The sequence below is a fragment of the Xenopus tropicalis genome, chromosome 4 (assembly GCF_000004195.4).
Source record: "Xenopus tropicalis strain Nigerian chromosome 4, UCB_Xtro_10.0, whole genome shotgun sequence".
Lineage (NCBI taxonomy): Eukaryota > Metazoa > Chordata > Amphibia > Anura > Pipidae > Xenopus > Xenopus tropicalis.
The window spans coordinates 111,182,810-111,196,525 of NC_030680.2; the positions used below are offsets into that span (position 1 = coordinate 111,182,810).

Consider the following 13,716-nt stretch of genomic DNA (forward strand, 5'->3'; position numbering starts at 1 on the left):
CTTGGAAGTTCTGAATTATGGTAAGACCTTCACCTACAGAGTTAATGCCTCTTTTATAAAAGCTCAAAGCTTTAGAACATACCTCCAAAAAGTAAAAAACTGAAAGAGGGGCATAATTAACTTCCGTGCATAGTGTGGCAGTAAAAAGTTTAGCAAGAGCTTTTAGCCACACCTTGAAAGTAACATGCCTAGTTAACAAAAACATACCCCTTTTTATATCAGTGGCACAGCATACACACAGCTGTGTTCTCCAAACATTTCCTGACAGACAGCAGTGGCCTCTCAAGCATTCTACTGCAATTCACACTCCCCCTTCTCTCCAAGCAGCTATGCTTCATCTCATGACTGCGACAAGCCAGGAGCTGTTTACTGGCTATGCTGGGTCCAAAGATCAGCCAATGTCCTAGCAAATGCGGGACAATCAGGAAGTATGCAATTCTAGCAATTGATAGAGGAAGTGATGCCTATAAATTTGTTGCTGTTAAGCCCTTGGTCAACAATTTCACTAAATATTTTTCTTTACAGAAATCTTGTTGCTATCATTCTCCTGTGGAAGATATGTTACACCAAGGCCAGAGTTTAAAAAGCACATTAATGCACACCCAGTGACAACTAAACACAGGGCCAACTCTCCCCCTCTGCCCAAAGAAGCCATTCTACCCAAGACTACTTACAGGGGTTGTTTACCTTTAAGTTAACTTTTAGTATACTGTAAAATGGCAAATTCACAGCAATGTTTCAGTAAGTTTTCATTTTCAATTCTGTATAATTTTGGAATTTGCAATTATTTGCATTCTTTTTCTTACACTTTCCATCTTTCAAATGGGGGGGTCACGGACCCCAATAGCAAAAAAACTATTGCTTAGTTAGGCTACGTTATTGTTATGTTTTATTGTTATGTGTTATTGTTATCTTTCTCTTCATGCCCTCTTCCATTCAAACTACTGCTTGGCTGCTAGGGTAATTTTGATCCTAGCAACCAAATAGGTGCTAAATTTTCAAACTGGAGAACTGCTGAACAAAAGGATAAATAAATTAAAAAAACCACAAATAATGAAAAATGAAAACCAATTGCAAATTATATTTATGCCATACTAAAAGTTATTGTAAAGGTGAACAACATTACCTGGCCACCCAGCCCCCACAAAAACTTACAATGCACTGTTCAAAATTATTACACACAGTAAGTTTCAAAACACTTTATAGGTTGTAAGAACTGAAAATTGTCATTTATTGTGTTTGTGCATATATACTAAAATCAAAAGCTATTTCAATCAAACTTTTAACACCATTTTAACAGGTCACGTTACATTTTAACATAGGACCCCTTATTTGATAGCAGCTTCACAAGTCTTGCATCCATTGAACTTGTGAGTTTTTGAACAGTTTCTGCTTGAATTTGTTTGGAAAAGGCCAGAATAGCCTCCCAGAGCTGCTGTTTTGATGTAAACTGCCTCCCACCCTCATAGATCTTTTTCTTGAGGATGCTCCAAACGTTCTCAATAGGATTGAGGTCAGGGGAGGATGGGGTCCACACCATGACTTTCTCTCCTTTTATCCCCATAGCAGCCATTGATGCAGAGGTATTCTTTGCAGCATGACATGGTGCATTGCCAGGCACAAAGATGATTTTATTACGGAAAGCATAGTTATTCCTTCTACAACAGGGAAGAAAGTGGTCAGTCAAAAACTCCACATACTTTGCAGAGGTCATCTTAACACCTTCCCCTTCGGGGACCCTAAAAGGGCCGACCAGCTCTCTTCCCATGATTTAGGCCCAAAATATGACTCCACCACCTTCTTGCTGACGTTGCAGCCTTGTTGGAAGACAGTGGCCTTCCATCAACCATCCACTACTCCATCCATCTGGACCATCCAGGGTTGCACGGCACTTATTAGTGAACAGTCTTCATGTATTTCTCTGCCCAATGCAGCCGTTCCAGCTTGTGGGCATTGGTTAGTGGTGGCCAAATAGAAGGTTTATGCACAGTTGCAAGACTCTGGAGGACTCTACACCTTGATGTCCGTGGGACTCCAGAGGCACCAGCAGCTTCAAATATCTGTTTGCTGCTATGCAATTGCATTTTAGCAGCTGCTCTCTTGATCTGATGCATGGATCTGGCAGAAATCTTCCTTAATGTGCCTTTATCTGCACGAACACGTCTGTGCTCTGAATCAGCCACAAATCTCTTAATAGTGCGATGATCACGCTTAAGTTTTCGTGAAATATCTGATGTTTTCATCCCTCGTCCAAGGCATTTTACTATATGCCTCTTTTCGGCAGCAGAGAGATCCTTTGTCTTCCCCATATTGGTTGCTAACTGTGGTCTGCTTAATAATGTGGAACGTCCTTCTTAAAGGAGAAGGAAAAGCTAAGTCACTTGGGGGTGCTAAAATGTTAGGCACCCCCAAGTGACTTAGCCTTTCCTTCCCTTTTAAGAAATGTAACCTTTTAATGGGCACACCTAGTAAACTAATTAGCACAGGTGTCTAAAATTGATTTCAGTGACCCAAACACAATGCCATCCATGTGTTTAATTGAAAACCAAAAAATCTCATATTTGTGACACAAATAGAATTTGCATAATAATTTGGAAGAGGGTGTAGAACAAGAAGCTCTGATGGTGGCAGGCAGTTTCTTTTTTGCTCCCTGGCACAAGTCGGGGCTCAAAATACAGACCAAAATATAATGGCAGGAGCCACATACACATAATCTTTTTTTGTTCCCTGACAAAATAAGTAGCTGCGGTGTGAATAAAACACTCTGAGCGGTACTACTACAACTTCATAGAAACTAGCAGCGTGACATTTAAGTGCGCATCCCCTTTCCGTCTCTCCGGCAAACGTGCCGCGTCACTGCGTTACGGGTAGTGGTGACGTCACAGTCTCGCGTGATGACACTTGTGGCTTCGGGATTTCCTGTAAAACAGGAGCCAAGGAGCTTGTGATTAACAGCGTTGCGGGACGTGTAAGTAGTGACATGGGACTTGGGCAAAGTTAAGAAAAGCGGGATTATGCCACGAAAAGCGGGACTGTTGGGCAGTACAGATAGTGGCTGCGTGCTGTGATAAAAGAGCCACGTTTTCATGGAATGCGCACATATATTCGCCTGCCAGCGTAGTTATCAGCGCTAACATGGAATGGCAGAGAGAGGTGTCCATGGCAACAGTGACAGACTGCAACATAGACATGCTGTTAGTCTTGACACACAATTCTTCTAGTTGTTGCTTTAAAAGTGTTGTTTATGCTGATTCCTGTTGATGTTACCGTGGACCCTAACAGAGGGGAAATGATAGTGCGGATATATATATATACACGGACAAGCAGTGGGATATTTCCGTTCGGGCAAGTAGGGCCCATAATTGCCGGGGGCCAGTGGTGCTGGGGTCGGCGTATTATAGTGCGGGACGTGACAGGTTAAAACTGTTTGAGCGATGCGTTGGGTCACTTCAGCCATTTGATTACAAAGTAGAGAGAGAGGCTTCTGTCAGCTCTTAATTTAACATAAAGTTAATAATAATAATAATAATATGTTACTTTCCTTTTGTTTACCACTTTTATTTTGATCAGCTGAACTGTAACACATATACATTTACAAGCTAATACAAATCATTGTGTGGGTGTGTAAGCTGCTCTGGGATTTATGTGCAGGGTATTTATATTAAAATAAATATATATATATGGATGTAAAAAAATACAAACTGGCCTAAAGTCCCTTAAACCTGCACTGTTCCAATTCTGTTGTATAACAGTAGGGTAGCTGCCAGTGATAATGTACCCTGGTATTTCTTCAATTTGTATTTGTTGGCCAAATATAGAAAAATATAATTCTTGCTGTGCATTTTTAAAACATATTAGGCCTCATTTGCATTGCCCCATTGATTGGAGTGTGCTAAAAAATAAAATAAAGCCCCAATTGTTACCTTTTTGCACTTTGCCCACCATGTAAATCATCAGGCAAATAGTCGCAGGCCTCTGCTTCATTTCAGGGTTATTCATGATCCCTGGGGGGACATATGAGGAGTCATTCATGAACCCAGGGGCGCAAGAGCATGTCCCTTAGTGATCATTCATAAAGCACTTTTGCCTCCTTCAAAAAAAGAAATCTGGTATTTGGCGATGAGCAGTGCTTGATTCAAAGCACAGTCTGCTGTTCTCTGCACTCTGAAACAGAGCACACAGGCCTGTGGCTGTTTGCACAATGCCCACTCAGTGGGGAAACTGCGTGGGGCATTGTAAATGTGGTCTAAGTTGCTTCAATTATTTTACATGGTACAAAAAGCCCTGCAAATTGTGACTTTCAGTATTTGAAATAAAAAATTTTTTCGGTATTTTCTCACAGCTATTCAAGCAAAATTTGTAAGCTTTCCTACAGACAGTAGGCATTTATCACTTGGATACTGTGCAGCTCAGATCAGTGAATGGTCACCTTAAAGGAGAAGGAAAGGAAAAGTCACTTGAGGGTGCCAAAATGTTAGGCACCCCCAAGTGACTTTAATCACCTACCTTATACCCTGGGCTGGTGCCCCTGTTAGGAGAGAACAGCACCAGCCCGGGGTACCTGTAGCGCTTCCTCCTTCTGTCTCCTGTAGAGCGCATACGCAGCAGAGTGAATAGTGGAACTTTAACAGAGAAGTCGGCTTTTCACTCTACTGCGCATGCGCCTGTCGTGTAGTCCTTGCAAAACAAAGCCGGAAGGAGGAATCGCTCACTCGCAGGTACCCCGGGCTGGTGCTATTTTCTTCTAACAGGGGCACCAGCCCGGGGTACAAGGTAAGCGATTTAAGTCACTTGGGGGTGCCTAACTTTTTGGCACCCCCAAGTGACTTAGCCTTTCCTTGTCCTTTAAGAGAAATGGGGCAAAACCAACCCCTTCATGAAAAATTATCATTATCTGTACCTTTCCTTGTTTTAGCACCCTCCTTGCCATCACTCTCTTCCACTGTATAGGTGGCCTCTTGGCCTACGCGCCAGTCTTTCCCTTCTCTCTCTCTCCGCCCTCAATGTGTTTGCACTCCTCTTTTCCTATATCATTGTCATCTCATCCTTCTCCTTTTCATTATCTTCCTGCCTACTTTACCCTTCTTTCCTGTTCAAAGAAAGAGTTGCTTTTTGCTAGTTATCAAGGAAATTAACCTTTTATCATAAAAGCCATTAAAAAAGACTCTATACAGCCCCCGGAATTACATAATATACGTGATACAAAATCAATGGCACTCATATCCATCAGTGTGATTGTGAATATTACATTTTATTGAAATCGCCACGTGACCTTTCGGGGGATTCTCCCCCTTTCTCAAGTGCCCTCACAAATATGTGACAGGAGACAGGTACATATTGGGGAATTCCTGCCTTCTAATTAAGACAATGTACAGTTAGCATATTGATTGACTAACGACACCATCTGTTAGAGTGAAGCATATTACATAGAAATACTTTTGTGACCATTATATAGTGCTCAAAGTAAATGCTGCAGCAAAGAAAAACATAATGTCCATCCAAGTCCTATTTGTAATATTCCAGTTGTCCCTGTAAGGAAAATGCAATAATCAGTAACAATAAAAACATTAGGATGAAAATCATCAGAATTTCATAAAACCACTGAGAGTCTAGTGTGAAGCTCCACACCCTACCCCCCCCCCCCCCCCCCCATTTGCTGAACTTTTCTTTTCTCTCTGACACCTCTTCGACCATCTTCACAATCAGAGAGAGAAGGAGAACTCTGCAAAGAAAATGGGGTGGAGCTTCACACTAGACTAGGAAGTAGCAGAGTGGGCTGCAGTCCAGCTGCTTGTGGTACAGAATCTGCATGAGACTGAGTGCAGAGAGAAAGGTATGTTATTCTGGGGGCTGTAAAGAGTCATATTAGAGATTTAAAAAAAAGGTCTACTTACTCTTTATTTATGTTATAATGGCTACTTTTAAATTTGCTCTGCTTCTTTAGAAACTTTACAACCCACTATCCCCTTTAGGGCTCTGGCACACAGGGAAAGTAATTTTTGAACTCACTGGGATTAAACTTTTTTAACCCACTACACAAAGTAATCTCTGGTTAGGCAAACAGGCCACTAGCAGGCCGGATAAAATATAATCCACATGGGAACAGAAACTCTCTTTAATTCTACTTCAGTGGATAAAACCATTGTATCTAAGTACTTTTAAACAATTTCTTATGCTCAGTGGCTGATGATACATTCTTGTCTGCCATTTTTAATAACCTTAAAGGAGAACTATACCCCAAAATAAACCATTTTTATAAAAATATACTTTTTTACTTTTTTTTGGGCTATTGGGTACTCCTAAATAGGAAATTGCCATTTTAAGAATTAAGGGCCACCTCCTGGGATCATAGGATTTGCAGTGCACATAAACAAGCCAAGGCACCCATACATGCTAGGCCCCATCAGCCAATTAACGGACAGAGTTCTGCCTTTTGCTTCCACACTTCTTCCTGTTACAGTTAGAGCTGCATTATTTCTGGTAATGCGTTCTCGGAGGGAGCACACAGCCCCTCACTAAATGGTGGATCAAGGGAAAGGATGTAGAAAGGCAATATTTACTGATATATATATTCCAATTTGGCGAGATTCTTTAATCGGTCACTTAACATAATATAAACTATGTTGGTTATGTATTCATTCTGAGGGTATAGTTTTCCATTAAAGGTGTTGTTCACCTTTAAGTTAACATATGATGTAGAGAATGATATTCTAAAACAATTTGCAATTGTTTTTTATTATTTTATTTTAGTTTTTGTTCAGCAACTCTTCAGTTTGGAATTAGGTATCTGGTTGCTAGGGTCCACATAACCTTAGCAACCAGAGTTCTGCAATAATAGACTGGAATAGAAGAGGGTCTGTATAGAAGTAATAAAATGTAACAATAACTATAAAATTATAGCCTCACAGAGCATTGCATCCATCTTTCAAGTAAAGTTATTTCTCTAAGGTATAAAAGGATTAGAAATTATTTAGAATTATTGTTTTCTTATTTCCAAAATCTATATTAATGGCTGCATCTTTTCCCCTTTAGCAGTGGAATGACCTTTGCGGTGATTAAGGCTGATACATGCTAAATGAAACCAAAAACAGTCTGCATTATATTTAACCATAGCTTAAATAGAAGTCTACGCCTAAGAAGCAGTCTTGTAAGTATGCTTTTGAAATTCAATCTTACATCTTTTGACTGACATATATATATACAGTCAAAAATAATATTCACTACACATTTAAGAGCAAGTATGTCTGTAGCAAAATAAATGTCCGAATCCATTCTGCCTGCGCGCAGTTTGTATCTAACAGGTGCTGAGCAGAGATACTACTCCATATTGCAGCATGTTGTTCAAAAACAGTCCAAAACAGTCAAACACAATTTGACTGACACAGATATTGATAAATGTGTCAAGTCAATAAAAACACTCGACGTTCTGGAAATTTTTACCAAATTCTAAAATAGATCGAACTACTGAGAAACCTCCTCGAGCCACTGGTTTGATCAATAATATATATGCCCCTAAGTGTGTTATAGACATGGGTGTGTAGGTTTTTTGGTTTGTCCCTGAAGAAGAGTACAGTCAGTACTCGAAACGTTGGATTTTTTTCAAATAAATTTTTTCACTAATCACTAAGTCCTTTTGCGTGCGGCTCTCTGTCCTTATATTTCCTCATTTTGCCAGGACCCAAGGCATTTGAGCCTTTGTAGGGTGTGCTCCACTCTTGCTTTTGTATATATATATAATTTGTTTTAATGGTAGTGTATTGGGCAGTAATAAATATTTTATGTTTAAGAGTTATTGATTTTGTAAAGTAGACCTTGTTCAGATGGGTTTTTAACTTCCCATGGATAAATTAGTAGCGGAGTAGAAATTATTTGAATGTATATTTACCTTGGGCATATGCCCCCCCTTTTCCACCACACCTGTTATAATACTACCTTGCATAACCAGTAGAAGTACAAAAACGAAGTGAAACTTAGCTCTTTATCTGCACAGCCACACTGAACTGAGAGGCATTCACAATCTAGGGCAAATATTATGAAAGCAACCGCATTCTAGAAACATTGTTCATTCAGTTCACACTTTCTGCGTTATATATGTGTAGAAGGGCAAATTTCAGTGTACATTGAACACACAAAACAGGCATAATACTTCAGCCTTTGTTGCAGACATGAATTAATAAATACTTGGATGTTACATGCCAACTGTATCTGTGCTTCTATAGTAGTTGTATCTGGAAAGGACTTTGTACTTTACTCAGTGTTTCTTGCTTTAAGGTTTTTTGTATTTTTTTTTTTTGCAACAAATTTCAGTTTGGAATTCTTCTTCATTCCTTCAATACAGGAGGTGGATAAATAGAGAATAGCTAACAATATATGGTTGAAAAATGGAAATGTCACAAGTAAAGAGTGCATAGGGTGTAAAATGGTCTCCTTCATTGGCCAATATACAACCATTGGACTTTTTACAGTATATCTGCCAATTCCTTCATTGGGCACCTTTCAAACACTTCTGATTCAGTTTGGCTTATATTGTGAGAAGTTTTAAGACTGTTCCCTCTGACATGTTAAATAGTTTGTGTAATCCATGCAGACAGTTGGTTACAGGAACTGGCAATTTAGCTTTGGAAATCCTTGTTTATAGTTAAAGGGAAACTATACCCCCAAACAATGTAGATCTCTATAAACATATATTGCATAAACAAGCTCATATGTAAAACCCTGCTTCATTTAAATAAACCATTTGCATAAAAATATACTTCTTTAGTAGTATGTGCCATTGGGTACTCCTAAATAGGAAATTGCCACTTTAAGAATTAAGGGCCGTCTCCTGGGATCATAGGATTCACAGTGCACACAAACATTATTGCATTATTTCTGGTCATGTGATCTCTGAAGGAGCACACAGCCCATCACTAAATGGTGGATCAAGGGAAAGGATGTAAAATGCCAATATTTACTGATATATATATATATGTTCCAGTTTGGCAAGATTCTTTAATAGGTCACTTAACATATACATAACATATTCATTCTGGGGGGCATAGTTTCCCTTTAACTCCATATTGCTTCAGAAACTTGCATATTAAAGTGCTAGATTAGCAGACACTATTTCTAGTTCATCAGTTCTCAACCTGTGGTTTGGGACCCCTTTCACAAGGGTCGCCTAAGACCATTGGAAAACACATATTTTCGATGGTCTTAGGAACAGAGACGCCACTCCTCTATCCATTTCCAGGTGGGTACGCCCACAAACGAGTACCCGGTGTGATCATATCATTGTGCCAACCCAATCATATACACCCCGTACATATAGAGGGGTTGGTGCCATAATGTACTTATGCGGACCAGTCACATGTGTAGAGAGCAGCTACTGTGTAAAAAAACAGCTACTCGCTTAAAGGAAAAGTAACACTAACATTTTTTAACTAAAAAATCTATTCTACCCTCCCCCAATAATTGCCCTATCCTGAAAACCATTTGTTATTTTGAATGCTTTAGAAGAAAATACCTGTTAAACTCGGCTTCCTGTCATTTGAACAATGGCGATACGGCGATGCTGGGGAAATTATCATGAGATGCATCAACTATGCGGCGATCGATTGATCGAGCCCAGCCTGACTCCTTACAGAAGTCAAGCTAGGCTTGATCAATCAATCGCCGCATAGTTGATGCATCTCATGATAATTTCTTTGTTCAAATGACGGGAAGCTAAGTTTTTTTACACGTATTTTCTACTAAAGCATTCAAAATAACAAATGGTTTTCAGGATAGGGCAATTATTGGGGGAGGGTAGAATAGATTTTTTAGTTAAAAATTTTTAGTGTTACTTTTCCTTTAACAGCAGCTACTGTGTTGAAAGCAGCAGTATTGGAGGTAAGTTATGAAGTAGCAACGAAAATAATTTTATAGTTGGGGGTCGCCACAACATGAGGAACTGTTTTAAAGTGTCACGGCATTAGGAAGGTCGAGAATCACTGATCTAGTTAAACTGTTCTGAAAAGAAAACCTCAAATGAACACCTTTTTTTTTAACAACTTTTTTTTTTTCTTTTTTCACATTGTTATTCTGTTTGCTCTAATCCTGTAGCAGCCTTCTGTTCATATTTAGAGGGAATTATATTTGACAAGTTATAGTTCAGCAGTTTGTTATGCATAAATATTGGTATGTGCAATACAGATAAATGTAATGTAATAATGACAGTATGGATGCATTTGTGTTATTCCAACTCTCTTTCAGAGCTGTGCACAGTTTGTGTAAACAACGCAATGGAGGAGCAGTGTCAGGCCATGCAAGGACCTCCTGTCCCTCAATTCCATGCACAGGTATGGTGCCAGCTGTGTTATCTTTATAATCTTATTTTTTTAGGGGGGTAGTATGAGGATTATTAAAGATTAATTTCTAATGGTATCATGCTGTATGTCTTTCTCTAACATCTATAGAGGTGTTTAATTACTGAATATTATTGTATATTGTGTTTCTCCATACGGCCCTACCTATCGGTGTAGGACTGGGTCAATCTGTTCCTCTCTGGAGGCTGGACAAACTAAAGAACTCTAATTTCTCCTTCTCTTCCTGTGTCTCCACCTCTCTCGCCAGTTTTTTTTTCCGTTTGTCCTGCCTTGGAGGTAGTGTATATCTTCTCCTACCACTGCTATCAAATCTACTCTGTGTGCTCCCGTGATAGGTAGAGCGCAGATTCCTCACAGTCTGCGTGCTCCCACACTAGGTGGTGTCCAGACTCTGCGCAGCTATCGGGTAAGTAGGCCTATGGCAGTTTCTCATCATTCACAGATTGAGCCCTTCTACAGCATGCCCCCTCCATTGGAGGTATCCACCAGTGTGCTTTGCCTGACTACTGCCTCGGTTGAGCCCCTTTGTCACTAAGGAATGAGCCCTCTTACAGTGTGCTCCCTCCATGAAGTACTCTTAGGTGTGGTGCCCTGAGTGACTCTCGGCTGAGCCCTTATCATTACCAATCACAGATGTGCTTCCAGCTCTGGCTGAGCAAGGTGCGCAGCACGACCAGTGGACACTTTGTGTAAGATCAGTGCTGTAAGGCCTAATTTGGTCGGCATCTTGGTACTCCAGCGATGGATGAAAGTTGAGCATATTGATACTCACAGTGCACACGTCAGGCACGCAACTCACGGAAGTTGCGCATCACGACTTCCACCCCTCAGACACAGTCCATTTGAGCAGCCATTATTGTACCTATTACACAAATGGAGACTGCCTTTTGCCAGTACACACCGTATCTGCATAATGGCATTAGCAGATGAAAACCTAATGTCTCTTATCGAGGACATACTGTAGATAATCCGAATCCTTCTGCAAAGTAAATGACAGAGTGGACACAACTAAACAAAAGAGTTCATATACCACCAAAGTTTTGTAATACTTATCCTGTATCTGATGACCTCAAACAAAATTGGACAGAATTCCAAAAATTAAACGCTGGAAAACCACTTTCCCTGCAGAGGATGCAGGGTCACTAAAAGCCCCCACGGAGAGGAAAATGGACTCGGCACTCAAAAAGGACTTCCAGAGTGCTGCAGCAGCCGTGGTAGCCAAAAGAGCAATGTACTGGTGCCAGGAGGTGGTATGTTCCCCACCCGCGTCAGCGGACAATCTTCAAATGGAATTGGACAAGGCACAGACAGCCCATTTATTTTTGGTGGAAGCAGCCTTAGGGCTCTGGTACACGGGGAGATTAGTCGCCCGCGGCAAAACTCCCTGCTCGCGGGCGACTAATCTCCCCGAGTTGCCTTCCCCCTGCCATCCCACCGGCGAACATGTAAGTCGCCGGCGGGATGGCAGACGTGGCGGGGCGATTTCGGGAAATCGGTGAAAAAGCCTCGCGAGTCTTTTTCAGCGATTTGCGCGAAATCGCGCCGCCGCGTCTGCCATCCCGCCGGCGACTTACATGTTCGCCGGTGGGATGGCAGGGGGAAGGCAACTCGGGGAGATTAGTCGCCCGCGAGCAGGGAGTTTTGCCGCGGGCGACTAATCTCCCCGTGTACCAGAGCCCTTAGGGTGAAGACAGACGGACCTACTAATAGCAGCAACATGTCATGACTACTAAAACAAACAATGCTGATTATTTACTGATAATTGTCTCTACTTGTGTTTAATCAGAGGAAATTTGCAGTATTGTCTATGGCAGGGTATTTTCTAGCCTTTAGTAGCTGCTACTAAGTATCTTTGTGTGTCTTCTCCTTTAGGGTGAAAACACATGGAGCTACTAGTAGCAGCTACTTGTCTTGGCTACTAAAATAGACAATGCCGATCATTTACTGATAATTGTCTCTACGTGTGTTTTAGCATAGGCAATTCTCAGTATTGTCTATGGCAGGGTATTTTCTGGCGTTTAGTAGTCGTGAAAAAGTAGCTCTGTGTGTCTTCACCCTTAGACATCGCAGCCAGAGCCTCTGTGGCCTCCATGGCAGCTTGCGGAGCCCTCAGGTAGAAAAGGTGCCAAAAAGGGAGTTTCACAAAAGAAAGTATCACCACACATCTTGGTCCTTCAGTGGCAGATCAAACAGGACAAGGTCCCAACCACAAACTCAGGCCAATAGAAGATTTAGATCATCTTGGCAATCCCAAGAGAAGTCCACAAGAAAATCAGCACAAACCAAAAGTCAGGATTCCTGTTGCCTTCCCCTCCACTCTACACAGTCCATGTAGGAGGCTGATTGACCAACTTTTTACAAGCTTGGCAACTCTCAGTAACCGATCCCTGAATGTTAAGCATTATCGACCAGGGCTACAAAATTCACTTTCTCAAACAACCTCCCACCAACAAGTTTGGCCCTTTACCGATACCTGTCCTACGAGATACCTGTCCTCAGCGAAATCGCTGAGATTGCAGGGCATCCTGGCAACAGCATATCTAGATGATATCTTCATTACAGCCAGTTTAGAGGTGCCGGCACAACAATTTGTGACAGCATGCACACAAAGTTTAAAATCCCACAGTTGGTTGATTAACTGGAAAAAAAGAGTATTCACTCTAACTCAGACTTTTTGGGCATGATCCTGGACTCCAACCTCTCAGAAGTATTTCTCCCTTTGCCCAAAGCCCTGACACTGCAAAGCAGGCCGCACAATTCAGGCAGCACCCACTTCAAATGACACATGGTGTCCTCTGTCTACAGTTACACATGACATCTAGCATTGAAGTGGTCCCATTTGCCAAACGTCACATCAGACGACTACAATGGGACTTCCTGCAGAGAATTTGTCAAGGGACATGGTCCCCCCCAAGAAACCAGACTCCACATAAACATCTTAGAGTTGTGAGCAGTGATCAGTTCGCTGGTCCACTTTCAGGACCTCCTCCCTAAAAAGCACATACGAATCCAGTCTGACAACAGTGGCGTACTTTAAAAGACCAAGGAGGCACAAGAAGCACAACCGCCCCCAAAGAAATCTCCAAAATGATGGATTGGGCAGAAAGGTGCCAGGTTCACCTTTCGGCAGTCTTCATCTAGGAGTCTGGAAAGCAGATTATCTAAGCAGAAACACCTTGGATCCAGGGAAATGGAAATTGAATACAGTAGTATTTCAGTAGATTATGAGAAAATGGGGAATGCCTTACATAGATGCCATGGTGACCAGATGTACACTTCCTTGTTCATGACCAAAATAAGGGACCCACAAGCAATGGAAGTAGATGCACTGGTCAGTCCCTGGATGGGTCAGCATCGTTTACGCCTTTCC

At 41.4% G+C, this 13,716-nt stretch overlaps 1 protein-coding gene across 8 annotated transcripts in view; it reads left to right on the forward strand.

The window, feature by feature from the left end:
* The first annotated feature begins 2,859 nt into the window (after positions 1–2,859).
* Positions 2,860–13,716, forward strand: part of nek7 (NIMA-related kinase 7) — a 50,118-nt gene continuing 39,261 nt past the window's right edge. For 3 of the 8 annotated variants that reach the window (XM_012961350.3, XM_012961349.3, XM_018093097.2), the window contains exon 1: positions 10,234–10,319. Coding sequence is in view for 5 of the 8 variants with exons in the window: in XM_012961345.3 (XP_012816799.1) it covers positions 10,263–10,319 (57 nt within the window). In the remaining 3 variants the exon portion in view is untranslated. 8 annotated transcript variants of the gene reach the window in all.